Source organism: Varanus komodoensis, unplaced genomic scaffold, assembly GCF_004798865.1.
Source record: "Varanus komodoensis strain SLA01 unplaced genomic scaffold, ASM479886v1 scaffold38, whole genome shotgun sequence".
NCBI lineage: Eukaryota > Metazoa > Chordata > Lepidosauria > Squamata > Varanidae > Varanus > Varanus komodoensis.
The window spans coordinates 7,908,334-7,930,765 of NW_025335909.1; the positions used below are offsets into that span (position 1 = coordinate 7,908,334).

Here is a 22,432-nt window from a genome sequence, read left to right on the forward strand (position 1 = left end):
AAGAACATTAACCATACTTTGTACCCAATAGAATAAGATTTGGCCTCCCTTAAGAGCGTCCACAGAATTTTGAAAGATAGCCCACTCGGTAGGTATATATTCAGTGCACACTTTCTTGGCAGTGAAGTCCATTGAGTTGGCTTATGTAGGATCGTGCTGACTGCCCTCAGGATTTCTGCATATTTGTGTATAGTCCGTTAAGGACTAGAGACTTGCCTCTTAAATTAAAATAAATGCCAAACTTTTTTGCCACTTCTTTGCTGGTGCAATTGTTCTTGCAATGCCACCTGACTGGCTTTGTATCATGCTATCTGTGGAACCTGAAACAGAAAGACTTAGTCCATTCCTCAAAAATGGTGTTTTATTTGTACAGCGGATTTGGGATGGCGGTGTTTGGACAACCTTGACAAATGGTGAGCTCTTGTAATACATGCTGATAATGCGATAGCCCTTTAGTGGTTGGGTCGTGACGTTTGTACAGCACGCAATCTCGGAAATGAACACAGATTTAAAAAATTCTCTCCGAGATGATGCTAGGCATATATCATTAGGTTTAGGAAATGGTCTTAATAGTGTAATATAACTAATGTATTATTTCTCCTACTGTTTTCTAATAGTCACATAACCAGATTTATGTTTTTTGTAATTTCCCCCCTCTCCCTTTCCATTCTTTAATTTACTCTGTTTTATTGTCGGCGGTGTACGTTCAGCATTTTTTTATTGCTTTGTGTAGTTTATTCTGGTTCCTGCTAATGATGGGGAAGGGGTTCTGGGGGTATGTTTTGTAGCTCCGAAACAAAATCTGATGGGCTTGGAGATGGATGGCAGGAGGAGAATAATAGCCACACATTAAATCTGAGCAGAAATGTTTCTGCCTCGGCTGAATATGGAACAAAGGTTTTTGCATCCGAGTGCATAGCCTGGTTATTGTTGACAGTGGGCTCCGTGGGCGAACTCGTTCGGCTAAAAAAGGCCCCAGAATTACATCAGCTGTGTAAGGGGTGTTGTGTGCGATTAGCCACGAGGGCTTATTGGAACCTGCATCTAAGAAGGCAGCGGATCTCCTGAAGGCCAAATGCCAGGGATGGGCAACTGCCAGGGGCCGTGTCCTGAAGCCCCCCCGACCCCGGCATCTCTGGAGCAGCAGAATCCTGCACAAGGGCTCGTTGGTCTGATCTGGCAAGGAGCCTCCAGGAAATCCTGTTTCGCCTTTTGCTGAGGGCATTTTGGGGGCTGAATGATGCTCTCTAGTCAAGCAGTCTTGCAAGGGTACCGAATGACTGCATATGTAACAGATGTGCGTGCAGCCTTCCCCAGCCAGGGCTCTCCAGATGTCAGTCCTCGCCAGCCGGGCCAACGGTCAGGATGCTGGAGGAGGCAGTGCAAGCGTCTGGAGGGCACCAGCTCAGGAAAGGCTGCTTTAACGTACATATAAAGCTGGAGTCCACCATGGCTGGGCTTGTTTTGAAGGGCGCTTCCTGCCTTGGCGCTGTGGAAGGCAAGAGAAAGGGAGCAGAGCGTTACCAGAAGGTACAGCGAGGGCAGGCTGACTGCACACAGTGGGGGGGGGGGCACTGCCAGCTGCTGCTCTTCCTTCTTCCTGCCATGGACTCGGCTCGCACCAAATGACAACCCAGATGCAGGCTTCTGTTGAATCATGGGTTGTCGTCATGTGCAGACCCTGCGCTGTGGTTTAGCTATGCATTGTTAACCACAGTGGTGCAGGAAGATCTCGTGGTTTGTTGCCGGGTTGTGAAGTCTGGGTTCTTTGGACTGGACAGGAAGGCATGAGATCTGTCACCTGTTGTTTAGGGGTAGACCCTCTCCCTAGGTGGAGAGTCCTCTTGGCAAACCCTGGACTCTCTGGTTGTTCTACTGTTAAGTTGTGCATCTTCCTCTCCTCTCCTCCCCTCTCTGTTTGGCGATGACGTGGGTACGCTCTCTCTCATGTCTTGGGAGGCTTCTGCAGAGGACTGGGGCTTGATCAAATGTCTTCATTTTCCAGAGTGTTAGGCTAAGAAAAATGTGGGCTGTTGATTAAAATATTGCCTCCATCTGATATTCTGGAGTGCACGCATTTTACATACATATCAGCAAGTTGAGGCATCCATTACATGCCATGACAGCTTGACTTACCTAAATGTGCTATCATTTAACGAAGTGTCAAAATTCTCCTTTATCCTCCATGACAGCAGTAAATAAGCTATCAGTTCCATTAACTCTGGGGAAACCTAGGGGTACTTAAGAGAGTGAATGGGGTAGAACAGTTTTTCCCAATCTGGTACCTGCTAGATGTGTTGGACTGCAATCCCCATCATTCCTAGTCAACATGGGATGTGTTGTGCTCTCTTATGCTGTGCTCTCTTTTCACCTTGATGCCACTAGGGGACAAGCTGGACTTGTCTCTGGGCTTTGGAGTCCTCTTTCTGTGCCTCCACGGGCAACTTGCGCCTTCTGCCTTTATTTCCACCTGTAAAATGGGAGTAAGGCACCTCACTTTGCAATGGCATGCATACCACAGGACTGAAAAGCTTTTCGCAAAGGATGTATTTATTGAATAATTCGTGATACACAGCAGAGTCCTCTACAATCATGTAGCTCATCAGAATTCTAGCTGTTCTCACCATCCTTGTAGCCCAGCACATCTGGTGGGCTCCTTCCCCCAGTTTCCCCTCTGCCCCCAAGGTCTCTTGTCCCCAGACATTCCCCGGAGGCAAGAGCTGACTTAGATGCACAAGAGGCAGCCCTCACTAAGGAGGGGTTTTTACTTGGGCCCCCAGAAGCCGTCAGCCGTTCAGTTGAAACATCCTAGAGTGTGTCTCAGCATACAACACGTCCAATTCTGGGTGAGAGACATGAGTTCATCGCAGATCGCTTGGTCATTGGCCATCTGCTTCCAGCCCCCCTGTATGTTAGGGAAAGGGGGCAGCGCTTCTCGAGTGTGTGAGTGGTTTGACCTCCATCTTTCCAGTCTCTTTACAGAAGCTGATGATGCATCAGGAAGGACTATCTGGGCATTATTATTTTTTTCAGCTTGGAAATCACTGAAATGCCCCCCAAATGCAGACACGACTGCGAGGGCACGTGCTCCAAAAACGTTAGCATATTCCCAAACCTGATAAATTTGCACCTTTCCCCGTTGCGTTCCTGGCAGACCACCTTCCCCATCCTGGTGTCTCACCTTTCATCACTTCGTGCAGTGAAAAATGTGTGGCAGACATTAGAACTGGGGAGGATGGCTTAAGCATGTTGGAGGGAAGCGTCTTGGGGTAATTTGTGAGGATGGGGAAGAAAGGGCTGATGGGGCAGCCTGGTTTCACCGCTTCCCAAAACGGCTTTCTACTGGTTGGAGGAAAAAATGGGCCAGTGAAGGTTTCACCGAAGTATCATTCTCTCTCTCTTTCCCTCTCTCTCTCCCCCACACCCCCCTCCTCTTTGTGGTTTGCATAATTGAGATTCAGCTGGATGAGATTCTTGCAGAAGATGAGGAGGAAGGGTTTTTATCTTTAGCACAGGCTGTTCTTACTTTAGAAACTGATGACCCCAATCGCAGCCCAAAGAGGGACTTCTTTCCTAATTAATAAACCCATTAATTAATTGTGTGCACACTGTAGCCCATTAGAGAGTGGGGGAGGGGCTGATTGGCCGAGAGATTGAGGTTAGCTGATTCTTTCTGCTCTTGCAAGGGTTGTGTTGGGGTGAGGAAATCGGCAAGGCAGAGGCTCTGGCGACAGAGTCAGACAGATAGTCCGTATCGCCAAGGGTGGGCTTGGACAGCCTTCCCCAACTTGGGGTCCCCAAAGGAGTTGGACTTCAGCTCCCATCAGCTCCCATCATATGGCAAATGGGGAATTCCGGATGGTTGAGCTAGCAGCTAGCGACCCTGCTGGTTCAGATCTTGTTTAATAGTGGTGCCAAACCAGAGGCTGCAGGCCAAGGTCAGGCCGTGTTCCCTGCATAGGTGCACTCCGTTCGTTCCTCCGCATCCTCCTCGCTTCTGCAGAGTTCCTCTCCCGACACACTCACACCCTTCAAGTAGGTTGCCAGGTCTCTGCTAAGGCTTAGTTACTGGCAGTAGGACCTTCCGTCCACAGCATGCTGGTCTTGGAGGTGTTTTGGCTGTGGCCACCACTGGAATCCAGTCCTCGAGCAGCTGGAAGCTCGCTCTGGCACTGTTCAGGGGTGAGTGAGGCAGACCTCCAGCTGACACCTTTGGACACTGGTAGAGGCGTCATGGCGGAGCAGCCAATGGTTGTTCAGGGGCTGTTTCTACTTGCCAAAGCCGAGCACCTGGCCCAGCTCGTGCTTTGCGAAACCATAATCCAAGCCCCAGTCGTGAGCCTGCAAATGTACCTGAGAAGGGTGGAGGATGCGTGGTATTTAAAGGACCTCCTGCTCCAAGGAAACAAAGTTCGAGTTTTGCTTGATATTCCTTTGCTGCGTGTTGGGGAACGCGAATCGGTTTGACAGCTTTGTGCTGAGAGCAAGGAGAGGAGGCACCTTGGAGAGGCAGCGAGTGCTCAGCCCAGGAACCGGGGAGAGCTTGGGCTCCATATGCTTGGCATATGCTGGTGGAGGAGGAGTTGCGTGCCCTCCCACTCCTGCTTTTATTTCCCCAGGAAGGCTTAAAAATAAAAATGCAGGCATTATCCCTGCATTTTCCAGTCCCCGAGCTAATGTTGTTTTCTCCCGATGAACATAAAGTTGTTTGACAGTCAGCTTGCAAATTGTGGAGGTTGGGTGGGGGGGGGGGTGGTTTAAAAAAAGAAAGTTTTTGCTGCTTTTTTTTAAAGCTCCGGAGCATGGGTGTGCAACTTGGGGCCTTCCAGATGCTGTTGGCTTCCTTCAGTCCTGCCCAACATAGTGAGTGCTCGGGGATGATGGGAATTGTAGCTGTATACTGGTTTTTTCCCTCAGGATTCAGAGAGCTATGTTCAGTGGGAATGTGATAAGCTGCAGATATAAAAATGCACATGGAGACCATATTTTAATGTAAAAAGGAACATGGTGAGAAACAGAAGCAATGTTGATACACAGCAGTAAGAAGCGTAATGAAGTCACCTGGAAGTGGCTGAGGTGATTTAAATTTGTTTTATTTTGAGACAACGGTGTTCAAATTCTCTGAGCTCACCCCCTGCCCTCTCTACTGGACTCTGAGCTCTTGAATTCATGGGGACCCTCATATGCCGACCTCGAAGGACTTGTGGGGTTCCGTGGGCATGACGGGACCTACCCATGTTATGAGGCTTCCTTACCAAACTCCCTTCAGTTCCCTCCTTCACCAGAAGGGGCACTAGTGTGCAGATTGGAAAATTCTGGGTTTAAATCATAGTTGTTCCTGGTAAATACATGAAATACACTGAAATGTCTGTACCTGATAGACAGATGGATTTTTTAAAACAATGAGAAGCATCATAGATCAGGCACGTTTTATGTAGATTTCTGTATTTTACTTTTTGGTGTTGGTATTAAATATTGTAAACTGCCCAGCATCCCTTGGATGGGTGAAGACTCTGAGTCAAAAATGCATTTTGATTTATTAGTCTGCATGACTTATCTCTGCTTCTCATCTATCATTATAACATTTGACAATAAAGTGAGTGAGGCAGAAGGCTCCAAGGCAACCTTTTTTTTTGCAGGAGAGCCAATATCCTAATAAAAGTGATAATGCTAATAAAATCAAAGCACATTGTTTGAAACCTGTGAGCTGTGCAAAGGTTTGGTGGTGAGTTTTGGTGGGGAGTTTTATGTACCAAAATACGGAATGGTAGGGATGTGCAAAACATGCCCACCATTCTTTTTGACTATAAGCTTTTTGTTTCCCAAGAAGTCATTCTAATACTTTACTTGAGAAGCCTCTTCCCTCCAGTTCACTTCAGATATCACTGGATATTCTTTTGCTAGTCTTAGCAAAGCATCTAGTTATAAATAACAGAGAGCTAACCATGCCAGCTTCTCACAGGAAAAACAAGGAAGGAGGACTAGTAGGTTGATGATGGCAGAAGCTTTTATGAGGCAAAACCTGTCTGTATGCAGTGCATGTTGTTCTCAGTTGGCAGGTAAATTGCCATGCTGGGAGCTTTTTTGTGTGTAAACTCACATGGGACTGTGTGGCCTTTCAAGCTGTTGGTCACAGCTTGGTCCTGTCTCCATCTCCTTTCAGGCTGACCTGGAGGGGATTTTCCCGAGAAGGAATCCCTGATTTGCTTTGAGCTTTGGCAAAATTTTAGCAGTGGCCCAAAGGAGCAGGTTTATTATGCTGTGTCCTTAATAACAGCACAAGCAGAAATGCCCACCCTCCGAGACCTGTTTTCTAGATTTTTAAACGGTATCTTGGATGTGAACACCTTGATATACTGTTGTGTTGGAGACATTTTTGCTTGTTGGAAAATAACCAGAAAGACAGAGAATGTTTATCTTGCTCAGCTGAGACAGGTCATTGTGTGCTGATCAAATTTGTCTCTCCAATTTCCTTTTCTGACTTCCCCATGTGCACGTGTGTTTGCCCACACGCACAGGGGCACACGCAGACACAGGCGCCTCTAGCAGTCTCTTGTTTGCTGGTTTGAACCACTCATTTCAAAAACACGCTGCGAACAAAGGATTCTGCTGCAGGTTTGGAGTCTCATCCTGAAAACTTCAGCACTTTTTATTAAAATAATCCTCATTTGAGCTCTCAAGTTTATGCAGGGCCAGGCTGGGAAGTCTGGTGGGATCTTGGATGCCGAGTTCTGTTTATGCTGTCCTGCCCCAAAGGTGACCTGTGAATTCTAGTAGATGTTTAGTAAGTGGGCTTTGGCATTTGTTATGTGGGGGAAACTGTTTTGAAAAAGGAAAGAAGAAGCATTCCATAGTCGGCAAGACCAAGTTCACGCCAGGGCTAACATGGGGTGGAATGAGAATGGGGAAAGAAACCCACTTGTCAGAATCTGAACGTAACCCAAAGGCTGTTCTCACTTTATCTGTGAATTACTTTTTCCTTTTGGCTGCCGGTACAAAGATTTCCCCTTCAGCCAGCACGTTTTGCAGCTGGAACTGCGCAAGCGTGTGTGTGATTCTTTTCCCCCCAAGTTTAGACCAGTGTTACGCAGACAACAGTCCCATTCGATAGCAAAGTCATTGTTTCTTACTTGACAAAGCTATGCCATTTAAATACTGCCTTGCTGTGCAATTATTAGGTTTTGTTGTCCGTGTGTGTGTTGCGCAGTGTTCTTTTTTGTTTTTGTTTTTTTACTGGTTCAGTGTAACATTTAATGATTTCCCCAAAGCTTCAAGAGGACCCTGGAGTATTGCTGCAGTTTAAAATGACTCACAGCCAACGCTGGGGCTGCTTTAATATTAATTGCTCAACATGGTGCGCCTTTGCTGGCAGTTCTGCGATTCCTAAAAGAAGAAGAAGTAAACAATCAAGCCGAGGCCCATGTAAATATTGCTCTAGTGGGATCTCTGCCATGTGTCATCCACACCACGACGGAATCAGGCTGCACTTCAGCTCAGGCCTCCTCGTTGTTGCTCGAGAAGGGATCCCTCCCTCCCGCAGGCCGGGGGAAAGGAAGCCTGGCACCGGGTAGCCGAGTGTGCCAGGACTCTGAAGGTGGAGAACGCACGCTCTGACGTTCCAGGAATCCTCCTTTGATTTTTGGAAAAAGATGTTAAGTGTGCGTCCCTGGCATTTCATGCAGCCCCCAGGAGAGTCCTTCGAGAGGGGCCATAAGCACACAGAGCGGGGCGATCTGGCAGCCCTCGTTTACCTGGGCTTCCAAAAGGCTTCTGACAGTGCCCTTCACTAGAGGTTCCCTTCTCTGGTCCTTACAGGTGTCCAAGCACACCTGAAGATGCATGAACCATTTCCACTGAAATTTAGGAAAGAGCCCTTAGGACCCTTCCTGGATTCAGTGCCTGAACAGCTGCTTTCTCTCTGTCTGTGACCGGAACGGCATGCAAAATAGTGAAATGCTGCAGAACAAATAGAGCGGAAATCCAGGTGAAATTACGATTTTCTTGGTACAAAACCTTCGGCGTGTTCACATGAGGGCTTTTAAAAAATGTGAACACACAGCCTGTGGCTACACTTTCTCCCCTGGGTCATGAGACAAGCCTTTCCCCACTGATCTTCACGTCTTGCTTCATTTCCTACAAGAGCCATATTTCTTGTCCCACTTTTCCCTAACTGAGTGTCCCCCGGATCGGATGTGTGATCAAGGAATATGCAATACAGATTTACCTTCTGCCCACCCCACGGTGGCTCACTGCTGTGAGGGGGACCAGGCTGAGTCTCTGCCTGATGTCTTAACCCCGCCTCCCACATATCTGACCCGTGCTTCAGGATCTGAACCCGGAACCGTGTAGGCAGGTTGCTGTTTCCTGGACTGGCTCAGCAAAGGAAGCTGTGGGCAATTCCGGCTGGGATGCCAGCGGAGCAGTCCAGGCTTGTCTTGGCTTGTGGAAGGGGTGGCACCAAAGGCCGGTTGGCTGCCGGTCACCCAGGATCCACCGCCATCTTTCAGACACTGCTGAGCCACCGGTCCCCAGTGTGACCTCTGCCTAGGGGTCACTTGCGATGTTGTGCCGCCTGAGGCAGACGGTGCGCTGGTCACCCCTTTCCCAGGTGTAGAAGGCCCTGGCAGGGTGACTGAGGAACGGGACTGAAGGTGGACTGCGCGGACCCCAGGCAGGCCATATGGGGGCACACAGTGCTGTCCCCCAACAGCAAGGGTGGCCGGCAGGCTGAGGAGGAACAGCCGGAGGCTCCCGGCGCCGGCTGGCAGCACCTGCAGCCGGAAGCAGCCTCTCCGGCTTGCCTGGTGGTTGGGCCGGTCCTGCTTCCGCCTTGCTGCCCTCAGCCCAAGCAGCATGTCCCCCTGGCCCCCTTGGAGCTGGCCAGCTCTGGGTCAGGGTGCACATGGCGTGCAATGCCACCGAAACACGAGGGTCTCCAGAGAGCCGTGCTGCAAGGTGCTGTCCTGGGTGTTTAACCAGCTGGCGTCCGGCTCCCTCAGCCGTTGTGCCCATATAGATCTCCATGTTTTCAAAATGCTGCTTCGCTCTCTCTTTCTCCATAATTTGATTCATCTGTATTGTAATCCAGCCTTCAGAGGCCTGCTGCAGTAAATATCTGATTAGCAAAAATCGCACTGTGGCAACTCGGGGCTGTTGGTGGGTGGGGGGAGGGCAGGCGCTTCCTCCCCCCACCCTCCGTCATGGTTTCCCTTTCCCTTGCAGAAGCACCCGGGTGCCACTGCAGCCCCCACCTCTGTACTTTTCTTTCCAATAAAAGCAGCTAATTAACATTATTCTTTAATTATTGCCTCTATCAACAAGGGGTCTGATGTCTAGCAGCAGGGTAGCCTGCTTTTCTCTTCAGCTACCCCATGTGTCCGCTTCAGTTCCCGTTGCCTGTTGAAATGAATTTGATGTCATCTGTCCATTGTCACTTAATGGGGACTCTTGGGTCCGGATGGCGCGCCGAAGCGCTGTTAGCAGCCCGCGAGCATGTAATTCACCCCCTCAGGCAAGAGTACTTTGGAAATCTCTGGATAGTTTTGAACTATCTGTTCTTAATTAAATATGCAGTTTTTCACGGTAAGCAGGTTAATTCTTTTGTGCTGTGTTGTAATGCTGTTAGGAATTTTTCATAGTTCTTATTAAACATTATTCAGGCATTGTGAATTCTGTAATTAAAAAAAAACACACAAAGTTTTTTTTTAACTCTCAGCTTTTTTCTTCCCCCTGGTTAATTTATAAAATGGATTTTGCAATAATAATAATAATAATAATATTAATAATAGTCTGGGGGATTTTGGGGATGTGTGCGTCTCCCCAGATACTGTAACAGTGTTTTAAGAGGGGAAGGATTTAATTGCTCTGCTGGGATTGATTGCTTATGAAAGATCTGGCTGTTTGATTAGCAAACCCTTCAGGGGAATGCTTTTAATGCTCCATGATCTTAAAATAATACTAAAAAACTGGTCTGATTGTTGGGTGAGTTGCAGAGAGATGTCTTCTTTCTTTATAATGGCTTTCTCCAGGATATCCCAGAGGACGAGAAGGAAGGTGGCAACTGGTGGGGTGTTTAGGTACCTCCTCGGTGCTCACGGGAGAAGTGAATACTCCTGACAGAATCCACGGGAAAGGTTTCCCACCCCGCAGGGGTGGCCTGTGCAGGGAATGTGCTTGTCGACGCTCCAAGCTTTCAGATAATTGTGGCTGCAACACTGGAGTTGCTGAAATGGCTAGATTAGTGCATTATAAAAAAGCCGTTTGATCAATTAAGAAGGTGCCCTTTGTTAATTTGAGCAGCCAGCCATCCTTCCTTCCTTCCTTTTTAAAAAATAAACTTGATTTAGAGTGGAAGTCCTTTCAAGACCTCATAGGCCAAGCATCATCCTCAATTACCACACAGGAAGGGTTCCCGCTCCTAAGTGTCTTCCCAGCGCTGTTGCTCTCATTGGTTCACCTCTTGACGGACTGAGGATCCTCCCCTCTGGATGCGCCTGCTCTGCTCCGGGGGCCACGATCCGCCCATCAGTGAAGATAAGGTTGAAGCAAGTGCTGGGTCTGAACCCCTGGCTTGGTGGAGCCGTTAACCTTGCTGCAGTCCAGATGTTCTTGGCACATGGTGCGCCAGCGTTCGCTGAGCTTTTCGCCCAGTGACCCCATGCAGATGTGCCGTCCATGTGCAGACGGGGGGTGGGCACCATCCTGCTGCCCCCCTGCCACAGTCCACATTCTTAGCCTTTCTCCCTACCTACTTTCTGGCCTAACATCTTAAAATCAGGGAATCACCCACTGGGCACATACATGGTTACCAATGTATAATTCATCGTTTTCCATTTAAAATACAGTATTGTCTCCTGTAGCATAATGGCACTTGTTCCCAAGTAAAGGTATTTAAGATCAAGCAAAATCTGTTTTATTCCTTTAGTTATGACAGCGCCCTGAATTTAGTGAGTTTAGAATGCAATGCTGCTTTGCCTTTGCTTTGCCTTTGCTTTGCTTTGCTTTGCTTTCTTATCAAGGTTGGTAAACAGGGATTGGCAGTTTGGATTATTTTCTCTAACATATCTGACAGATAACACTCCTATAAGTGTGGAACCACTGATAAAGCATGGAGAGGAGGAGAGAGATGTCTTGTGTGTATTTCACGGGGGATAGACTAGGCATGGCCATTTGACCTGCTGTGCCTGCCAAGTGTGGTCAAGTCCAGCCAGAGATCGCGCATCCTAATCCACCCAGGGTGCACCCAGGTTAGGTCCTCTTGGTCATCCAACTCTGGCTGAGAATTCGCAGGCGCTTGGTGTTTGGGTGCGTGAAGCCGATTTCCATATTCCTTCTTGATGTCTGATTTAATCAGTGCTCTGCAGAAGGGAAAACAGGGCATAAGTGTGCGTGCCTGCATTCCCCACCTTCTGAGTAATTTCTAAAATTTCCTTTTTGAGCTGCCTACTTTCCCCTTGATCCGGTTACCGATATCTACCTTGCAGCCTAACGAAATCACACAGCGTATCTGATTTTATCTAGGAGCGGAAAGGGCCGCCGCCTCCTGCAGCATCCAGACCAGTGAGATATTTTCATTAGATAGTGACAGGAGAAATGGGCCATTGACATTTACCAGTAACGATATTAAACTGTCAAATTGGCATATTGGCATGTTGGAAACTGCCGTCACAGGGTCCCTGCGCGGTCCATGCAGAATGCCCAAGCAGGGAGGAGAGAGAAAGGGCCAGGCGGAACCTGCAGTTGGCTCCTGAGATGTACCGCAGTTTTAAAAGTTGGGCGCTGGGCAACCTTCGTGAGTGAAGACAGTGTGGTGCAATGGTTAGAGCATCCTTCCTCCAACCAGGATGGTCCCTGGGGATGAGCACAGTTGCAATTTGGCACTTCCAGAGGGCCCAGGTTACAGGTTTGGGCATCAGGCCAGGACTGTGGTACCCCAGGTGTGGGTCCTATCCAGCTTCGGTTGGTCAGTAGCTCACTCTGTCTTTGCCTATCCTACCTTGCAGGGAAGTTGTGTGGATAAAGGTGGTGTGTAGGCCAGGCCACCATGGCCACCTGCCTAAGTAGCCAGCAGGAAAAAAGGGGGATTCTGTGGCATTAAAGGAATAAAGAACCCACACTGCTGTCGGGGCGGTTATATTTTGTACTCTCAAGCATCACCGGTGTGTTCGAAGGAGCGGAGAGACCCTGCAGCGCTCCCACAGATCCTTAGTGGGGTTTTGTTCAAGCTTGGCTGGAGGGCTGCGGAATTCTTTTCAACCCTGGGACCATTTTCAGATTGGGAGGCGCTAATCCGGGGTCGCTGGGGGCACCAGTGAAGGCAGAAGGAGCAGGGCTGCAATGGCAGCTTGTTCTAGCCAGACGCCCTTGCTGCCTGCCGGCCCCTCCACCTTCGGAGGAGCATTTCAGCCCATCGGAATGGAGGGGGGGGGTGCAAAAGCTGGGAAGCTGCCAAACAACTGGCAGTCAAAGGGGCCGGGCCCATTTGGGAGCACCGAGGTGTGGCCCCCAGCTTGGAGTGGCTGTTGAGGGCTGGTCACGGGGCTTTGGAAACATCTGCTCCGTTTCACAGTGTGCTGAGAGACCACACTGGGTGCAAAGGCTGCTGTTGGAGCGAGCGGGCCAGGTGGAAGTTTGGGGTTGCTGAGGAGGCCAGCTGGAGGGCAATATGGGCCTTGAGCCCGACCCCCTTAGTGCCCCCTGCGGGAGGAGGCCGTGCCCCCTGCTTTCTGCGCCTGCACTTCGCAGTCCTGTGGCTGGCTGCTGCGGGAAGCCGGCTGCAGGACGAGGCAGGTCCTTGGTATGACCCTTCAAGGGAGAAAAGAAACATCCTTTTGATCTCCCACCACCCCCTTCTGGTTCCCGCCCAACTGCAGGACTTCTGGTAGGCATCGCAAGAAGGGAAGATACTTTAATTGCACCTGGAAGAATCGGCACACAGGCCGATAACAGTTGCTGGCCTGTGTTCCCACAGCCCAGACAGCCAGGGTTCTCTGGTTTCTGTCACTTTTGTAATTGCAGTCGTAATAGGATCCCTGCAAATACTGCCAGATAATAAGCAACAAGGCCCTGCTCCGCTCCCTTTTGTTGATGTTTGGCACAGCAGCCTGGGCTAGAATCCCATCTTCCAGATGGTGACCCCTCCTGGCCTTCAAGCAGCCCAATTCTACCTTCCGTGGCATTGCCTGTTCCACCCCGGGTCGAAAACTAGGCACCAGCGACTTGAGACCCTCCAGCAGAAAGGATGCTGACCGGCGCTTGTCGGTAGCCTAGTTGTGCATACAGAAGCACCTGCCCAACAGAGCCCGGGAAGCACACGCCGAAGGCAGGAGACCAGCAGCTGGCGGCAGCGGCATGGTGAAGGGCCAGTGAGGCCAACTGGGGGACGTGGAGCGGGGGCAAACGGAGACCGCAGCTAGGTGAGGTGGGGCCCTGGGCCTTGGGTTCAACGCCCCTCCGACACATTTTGCTTGTCCCCCCCGCCCCCCAAAACTGATCTTCAGCTTAGCTCTTCCAGAGAAAAAGCGGGAATGCGGGCTAACATGCAGGCGAGGCTCACGGAGGAGCTCGTGGTGAATTGAGTGGAGCTGATGAAATTGCTTCTGACTGGCTGGTGGGTCATAATCTCTCTCTCTTGCCGGTGGGTCTGGAGCTGAACGGGTGTGAAGGAGCTTTTTTCCCCCTGCCCCGTTGCTCTGTAGCTTATAGCTGCGGTACCTTCTTTTTCAAGTGGCTAATGATGACTTTCTCCTTAGAACTAAGCAGAAGAGAAAACTTGGGTGGGGGGTTGCTTTGAAGGGTGCAGGGATGCCTGGGGGGGGGCACCTCTGCTTGCGGTGGCCTGGTCCAGAGCAAGCACAAAGTCAGGGTCAGCTGAATGAATGGGGTGGCTCCCTAGCCCACTCCCCTGCGCACGGGTCTGGGACGGATTGCGAGCTTCAGTTACTGATTAGCTGCTACTTGTGGCTCGGGTGTTTGCTGCTGTCGTCGTCTGGATGTGTCAGGCGGTGATTTGTTAGCAGGCCAGAATGTCAAACCGGGATCGCTTGGCATACAAACCTGCCGTACCTTGCCGGAGGCCCTTCCTCCCAGTGCCTCCTCCGAGAGGGCTGGAGAACGGCTGTAAGGGAAGCGTGCTTCCTGGTGGCGGTCCCCGATTGCGGAACACGCGTCCCACGAGGCGATCTTGTTTCCTGCCCCAGGTAAAGATTTTTCTTTGCTCCCAATTGTTTGGGCGGCATGTGATAAGATCTTTAGTGGATCCTGGGATTTTAATGGTTGATTTTATATTTTTGCATGCAAATAGGCTTTTCATCATGTTATTAGGACAAAATGCAGAGACTGAAATCTGGGTGTTCCTAGGCACTTAAAAGATTTAGGGCTCAGGCTCATGAGACATCTATCTGCATAAATTCTGTAAGTTTACAAACACACAGGCACCCCCTATGCACACACATTAAGAAGTAATAGGAAGTATCCAGTTTTCACAGGAAGCAAAACCAGGCAATTAATTTCTCATCCAAACAATCGCAAATAGATTCTTCAGTCTGTTTGCATCCTGGCCTGGACTGTCCCAGACCAGTGGCATCTTTCTTACTCCCACCTGGCCCAGCTTGATTGTCAAGGGTGGGTGGGGGAGGGGAGCTGATGTGCACACATGTATTGTAGCACATGGAAACGAGAGAGTTAACTCTTTCCATCCTGACTTCAGTCCTCCTTGAAAATTGCCCAATCAGTGCAGGGAAAAATCCTTCCTTAGGCACCTGTGAATGCTCAAGTCTCTGTAGAATGAGGCACCCCAGGTCTCCCAGCCTGGCAGTGCCTCTCATGGCTCCATCACATCCTGACTGTCTCATGGTCCTTGCAGAGCATGGAAACGTGTTGGAAAAGTCCACAGCGATACCGGAGGGCTCAGGCCCACCTCTTTCGCATTTTGGTTGGCTCTCAGATGGGGGGTGGCCCGGGGACCTTGGCCAGCTTCACATGGAGCCTCAAGGGCCTGAGGAAACACCCGTCCCAGCCCTGGAAGCAGCATCCTTTGGCCTGGGGAGCTGCCCGGGCATTGCATTTCTTCACCTGGCCTGCCAGAAACCCACCATGCACTGCTGGACTTCCCGCAAGCCAGTCGTGCCCCAGAGGTGCGGGTCCCCTGTGGCCCCTCAGCCTGGGCAGGGTGGAGGCTGAGCTTGGGGCACAGGGCCAAGAGGAACTGGCAGGGCCAATGAGCTGGGCAAGGAAGCCGGCTGGAGGGAGACATTTGCCCCACCTGGTGCTGCTTTCCTGGGTTGGTGGGTTGGAGGGCTCCTTGCTTTCTTAAAAATGGAAGCGACGCCAAGGATTCCTCTCCTCGGCACCCACAGCAGAGTGGACGCGGCGAGTCCAAATTCTGCCTGCCCCCCCCCCCGGGAGGGGGCCTTGTGCTGAAGCGCCTTGCGGGGGCTGCGCTGAGGGGGCGGCGGAGGTGGGGGAGCGTTTGTCCGCTCAAAGTCAGGCTGACGCTGGTAATGTATTCCTAGTCATGACACAGAATGGCAGCGTGTCAGGCAGCCGTTCTCCGGGGACCGATGGGCCCGTGATATTGGCTTTAACCCACGGAGGCTCCAGCCGGCGCGCAAATTCATCAGGCTTCCGATATTGCTCCTGGACTACTGAATAATTTACACTTGCCAGTTTCCGTCAGGGCCGGGTCATCGAGGATCACGGGTTAATAACAGGGTGTTGTTTTTTGGCGTGGTTTTTTCTGGTGTTTGTAGAGGGTTTTTGGTAGTTGTCAGCAACTCGCTTGATAACATATGAAAGGATCCTATTCTCTTGATTAGATTTTGAAATGGATCAATTTTTAATCAGCAGAACATCTGACCCACTCAATAAGAGTGTAGCGTTGTGGCAAAGGGGGGCGGGCGGGCGTGGGGTGTGGGGAGGATTTCGGCTTATTTACAGGATTGTTGTGTTGTTTCTTCACAATACGCAAATGCTTGTGGCCGGAATGAAACCCCACCCCCAAAATAAAACGGACTGCAGGGCTTTTTAAAAATAAATTCCCGGCTCCTAGATCATATGAATTTGATCCATCTGTTAGAAAATCCATCCATCCTGCTTAACAGATAAGAGCACCAGCTAAATGTTTGAGTCTGTTATCTGCTCTTATTGACTCACCAATTGGGAAATGTTACTTAATGGATGAAGTGTGTGTGTGTGTGTGCGCGCGCACACACGCACACACACATGTACATATTTGAGTGAGTGCGAATGCCAATAGGATGTCATGTGGCTAATGGGGTTAGTTTCTGCTAGGATGCATGTTGCATTGGCACCCTTCATATTATATTGTACCTTTCCTGGATCAGTAAAACTCTACACTCAATCAGTTTGTAGCCAAGTCCCCAGGTGTAGCTTAGTCTCCCTTTGATTTCAAACCAGCATTCCTTATGCCTTTTCAAGCTCCCCTCTGAAGCCCATCAGGGCTAGAGCCTTGTGGTGCTTTCTTACTTATTTAATCAGAAGGGGAGACTCTGAAGAGTCTGAGGCGCCCGCCTGCACAATGAGTTGCCGAAAGATTCTGGCAGAACCTTCAAAGCCTGAATTCCTGTGTCCACTTTCCAATAATCCGTTATCCTGGCCAAGAGGGGAGAAGGGAGTTTTAGCCCTATGTTTAGCATGAATAATTATCCCAGTTCAGTCATAACTTAAGCTTATCTGCTGGCTCTTTGGGAACCCTCCATCCGCCCCCCACCCCCGAGCCTGCCAGTATGATGTGACCATTGTGCTCAGTCAAGGAGCAATCCTGCAAGTATATCCACAGTATTGTTTTTCATGCCTTCAACATTAGAGAGGGAGAGAGAAGGGGCTTTGGGGTTCCCATTTACCACTCACTGATTGAACGCACCGTGAGACCAGCAAAGCACTGGCGTGCACCTTAGTTGCGTGCGTTTTCAGGCCTTGTGTTCTTTCTGAAGCAGCCCAGGCCTGCCCTGGGAATACTCATCAATGAGCAGGAGAGGGACTCTTGGGAGGGCAGGGGGAGAAAAGGAGTGGCAGGAGAGGAGGGGGATGCTGGTGTGGCCTTGCTCTGGAGGATGGAGGGCGCCTCTTCGGGACTTGAGAGACTAGCCAGGCAATGGAGTGGACAGTCGGCGGAGTCCGGCGAGGGCATTGGGCCGTTTGCAGCCTGAGGGCCAGGTGCTCTTTCAGAGAAGCGCTTGGCTGGGGCCACAGGGAACAGTGCTGGATTTCCGCGTGCCCCCTATCATAAGATTTAGTTTTTGCAGTTTTTTAGGAGAGTCCTTCTGACCTTTCAGAATGGAGGGGGAAAAACTGGCAATAGCTGGGAAGCCAGGGAAGGATTGTGGCTTGAGGGAAAGGGGGCTGAGCCATTTGGGAATGCCAGATTTGACCCCCTGGGCCTGGAGTTTCCCATGTCTGCCCCACAGGGGTTGCTGGGAAAAGAAGGTCCATTCTGCCTAATCCAACCCAACGGAGGTCTTGCAGGCTTGGCGAGGGGAGCACACCGGTATTCGCGGCCCAGGGAGAGCTGGCTGCCCATCCTGTGTGCCAGAACCAAGCCAGGGGTCCGAGGTCAAGATCCAGAGTGTGAGAGTGCAGGTGTGGGCAGCAACAGGCAGAGGCGGCTTGGAATGAGGATCCCGCCATTGGAGCGTCGCAGGGCCTGGTGGACTGGCGTTGGCCCTGGAGGGAGCAGTCCACCGACTGAAGGCTGAGGCAGGACGATGGGGGCAGGGACTACAGAAGCAATGAGCCATCGCTTTGCATACATAAGGCCCATCCGTCCTTGAGGATGGAGCCGCATCTGCCGGGCTTGCTGGGGACTTGACTGGAGGGCTCTTACGCACGCTTGTCCGTCTTCAGACTTCTCAGAGCTGGCTTGTTGGCCACCGCGGGCAAAGGTCTCATCCTGCACCGCTTTTCTTACATTCTTGCCTTAAAAACAAAGGCAGCCTGCCCTTTTGTTTCAGGTCTATTTTATATTCATATGTAAATATTTGCACATTTAAGCAGTGAACTAATCAGCTAAAATACATATGATTAATTGACTTAAGAGTTCTTGACTTGGATGATGGTTTTATTAAATATGGTTTTAGCATACAGTTAACTTTGTTGAATGGAATAGGCCTTTCTTGGAGGCTCCCAGGGACAGGGTGACCTAATTAAATTAGCCGTTCAATGCCTTTTAAAGCTTACAGGTTTATATTTGGGCAATTTGACTACTTGGCATTTTCTACACCTGTGAATGTTTTGGGTCCCTGTAAACACCACCCCCGAATGAGCAAACGCAAAGCTTGCACGTGACTTATCCCACAGCTTTGAAACAGCTGCAGAAATGTCACAATAAAGAAAGAAGGCCCCTTTTGCCACTTTTCATGGTCTGTGCTCCAAATATGCCGGCAAAACTGAGCTCTGTTGCATCGTGTAAGGCCAGAGGGTTGCTCCTCCTCCGTTTCCCCACCTTTTACAATTATGGGCTGCGCATATTTCTGGAGAGGGAAAACAGAAGCCGCTCCTTACACTGGGGCGACACTCTGTTTTAGGCCAACGGCTGAACTCAGTTGTGGAGGAACCCTTGGGCTACATAAGATCCTCTCTCTGTTAAAGCTTTTGGAGGAGCCATCACAACATTTTAGGCTGGAGCGAAAACACGCAAATGCCAGGAAAGAGCCAAACAATCAGCGGTCGAAGGAACCTTGGCCATTTGGTCGAGGGGCTTGGTCATTTGGGTAATCCTGGAGGGATGGGTTAGTTTTAGGCACTGGACACTCAGTGTCCTGGCCTTTCATCAACTCTGCTGAGAGTTGTTTATTTTCAAATGTATAGGCTGCTGAATAGCCCTGAATAAATGAGGTCCGACCTGTGGGTTGCTGGGTTTACTAGTCAGAACTCTCATCCCTAGTTTTCTTCTCTGTCTCGGACAGGGGAATTTCTTCATGGGAGAGTAAGATAATGCTCGTTGTTGTTTTGTAGCATTGTCAGTAAGCATTGTCTGTAGCATGAGAACTGGTCTGTGCCCCACGATGCTTACAGTCTAAATGCTGACAAAGGGGAAACTGAGGGAGAGGAAGGAAGAATGCAGGAGGGACTGCAAATGTACAGTGTCACCGCTTTGCTTACGTAAGCCTCACTGGCTTTTGAGCGGATTTCCAAAACATCCCCATTTTAAACACAGATGTGAATGAGTTACTCCCAAAGCGGCATGTTTGTAACATGTGCTACAGCTTTCTTTGCAGTTTGCCACAATAACCCAGCATGTCCGCACCAGCCACGCTTTGTGGTCTGCAGGACGTCGCGCAGCATGTGCCGGAGTGGCTGCTGCATTGAGTAGTGGCAAGCCCCTGCTTTGCGTGCAGCCGCTCGCAGGTTGAGCCCCTCCCAGCACCTCCAGGTGGGACCGGGAGCCCCTTTCGGACCACCTGGAGCTCCAGAGAGCTGCCGCTACTGCAGCAATTCGGGGCAGGACACCTGGGCCAGGGGGCGGCAGGTTCCCTCGCTGTCTTCGCCCAGCTCTAGTCGCTCCTTGCTAACAAATGAACTGGCTGAGTAAATGCAGAGCTGTTGTTCTGTTACAGTAGCATAAATACAGGGTTTGTTCTTAAATAACACACACGCAACCTTCTGCAAGACAGAAGTAGCCTGTAATGACCAGGGTAATGGCTTATGCGCTCTCCTTTGTGTCAGCGGGAAGGCAAGAGACATCAGCTCCTGATTAAAAACATGCATTCGTGCCTTCGGAAGGTTAAATATGCACATTATGGCATGGCAGGCATTTTTATTTTCTTCAGAGCAGCGGAGGGTGTGAGATCATGACTCGAAAAGGGAGCGCCTGCTGAGGTTGGTGGCCTGTTCAAAGGGGCCAAGGCAGGCCAGCTTGGATTCAAGTGATCCCCAGCAGGCCTCCTGGCTCCTGTCTGAGATGCCAACGCTCCAACTGCACGTGCCCCGTGACCGAGCCGTGGTTCTGGAAGCAGGGAAAAGGCAGAAGGCCACTGTCCGGGGTCTTCCTCCCAGCCTGGCCAAGCTCATCAGCCTCCGGTGCATTCCTCTAGGAAGGGGGTGAAGACACGGCCCCGGCCACTCTCTGGCTTCACCAGCATCCCAGTGCAGTTCTCACTTGGTAGATGGTTGTCGGTACACCCTGGGGCTTGGGGCCGCGTGGGCTGCAGGGGGCTCCCTGGCCTCCTTTGCCATCACCCCTCCCAAAATCTCTGAGTATTTCTTTCCCGGCAGAACTGGGTCTGATAAACAGCCAGGCATTCTTCAAAGGAGAGCAACACTTGCCCATCAGAAAGGAAGCCGATTCTGAGCGGTGGCAGGTGGGGGCAGGCGGGAGGGAGGGAGCAAATGCCACTTGCGTTCGTTCCCCCGCCTGTGCCTCATTGAGCCGCCCTGCGCCTGCTTTTTCTCTCTTCCTCCCCCCACCCCCCGCCAAGCGATGGCAATTGATAATTTTAGCTTTTTGAAGGAGCTTACCTTGCAGGCTTTTATTTCTCCACAGCTGAAAACATTGACGTTGTGTGAAACGAGAGCCCTTTGTGTGGAACTTGGGTTCCTGAAAAATTTATTTACTGCTCCTGTGATCTGGAGGAGTGAATTGATGTTTATCTCCAGCAGTGCTTGCCAGGGAGAGGGAGGGCCGGGTGCTGGAACGTGGCTGGCGCGCTCTCCCTGCTTCCCAGCCGTTGGGAAGGCCTCCCAAAGACGCCCCCGGTAGCCACCCTGTGCCCAAAAGGAGCACACGGCATATTATTAGCCGTATCCCGGCTCCGTCTTTTCCCTCCGTTTGAAAGGGTACCATATAACCTTCCAGCTGGAGCATCCTCAATCCACCAAGTATTTTGACGCTAGGAAAAAAATCATGCCAGCCGTTATTGTGCTTCAATCGATACTATGGGAAGTGCAGAAGCCCTCCTGGTCGCCTTTGCACTGCCGGGGCTCTGAGCCGAACTTGTCGAAGGAAACAGGGCTGCCTTCTTCCTGAACCCGCAGGATCCAGGATGGGAAGTGGGGCATGTTTGTGCCGAGCCTTCAAATGTCCTCAAGTCCCGTCCCAGTTGCAGTGCAGGCTTTTGAATGTGGTACAGTTGTGAATGAAGAGGAAGGGTCTTGCCAAGCAAGGCTCTTGGGGTCTTGGAGGAAAGGTGGGGGTTCTGGAGGAAAGATTCGAAGGAAGGAAGGAGGAAAGTCTTCCAGCCTTCTGCAACCTGGTGCTCTCAGATGTTTTGGACTGCAGCCCCCAGCATGCTGGCAGGCCATGCTGGGAAAGGCTGCCATAACATAGCAATAAAGGCCATCATACGAAAGTGTAGGTCTCAGCTGGGCTACCTGGGAAGCGTTGGCAGCATTTTGGGACTCGCTTTCTTTTGGAGCTCTTTTGGCTCCTTCCCAGTTCTCTCCTACTTTGGGATAAGCTGCCTTTATGAGCCAGGCCTGGGTTCACCTCGTCAGCAGTGGCCAGTGGCAACGGCTCTGCAGGGTTTCCAGGCAGGGTCCCTTCCTTGCCAACCTGGAGATTTCAGAAATCAAACCTGGGGCCTCGTGCGTGCAAACATCTTAGTCGAAATGTCAGCATGTGTTCATGCCATCTTTTGGAGCTCGGTATCATCTTCATCCTCCCCAGTATCCGTCTACTGACATACGGCGCCCTGGAAGATGGACTGTGACCTTTGGCTGCAGGTGACACCCAAGCCCAAGGCGAATTGCGACTCTGTGCTTGGGACTGTTAGTCAAGGAGCCAGTGAATCAAAGCCCCATGCACGGATTGGGCCTTTGATCTGGACACAGAGGAGAGATTTGATGGAGGGGGAAAGCAGTCCGGATTGTTCCCCCACCCCCGCCCCATGTCTCCCCGTGGGTGGTGTGAAAAGGCCTTCAGCCTCCGACTGTGGAATTGGCCGTGGGTGGGACCCCACCCACCTTAAGAACGCCGCCCGGACCCACTTGCAAGCTGCTTGACTCTTTTAGGGATGCTGTTTCTTCATGGAAAATGGGTTCTGGCCACCAGCCACCTCCAGCCAACATCTGGGGGTTGACACATCTGGAGGCTTGTGTCTGCATCCCCCAGGCCTCCCTGTGAATCTCTGGGCTGGGCCGGGTGTCTGGCCAGGGTGCCTTGCCCGCATTTCTAGTCGCCTGCGACTGCCTGTGTTTCGAAGCGAGTGTGGGGCGGGGTGGGAGGTGGGAGGGGGTGGAGAATGACTTAATGGGACTCCGATGAAATGGATATGCCAGCATAAGCCCTGAGTTTTATCACTGCATTATAGTTTTAAAGGGATGTGGAAATAAGATCTAATAAATCATTGTCTGGTCTCTCGGCAAGCCGGAGAACTTGATATTGGCCTTAATCTCGATGCGGCCAGATGCGAAGCCTTCGTCCCGAAGTGTTCTTGTTTCTCTCTCTCTCTCTCTCTCTCTCTCTCTCTCTCTCTCT

General features: G+C 50.8%; 1 protein-coding gene across 1 annotated transcript in view; it reads left to right on the forward strand.

The window, feature by feature from the left end:
- Positions 1 to 4,233: 4,233 nt before the first annotated feature.
- CUX2 (cut like homeobox 2) overlaps positions 4,234 to 22,432 on the forward strand; it is a 117,072-nt gene continuing 98,873 nt past the window's right edge. Inside the window, exon 1 of the mRNA XM_044440953.1 lies at positions 4,234 to 4,335. Within this exon, the coding sequence (XP_044296888.1) occupies positions 4,234 to 4,335 (102 nt within the window). The remainder of the gene's footprint in view (positions 4,336 to 22,432) is intronic.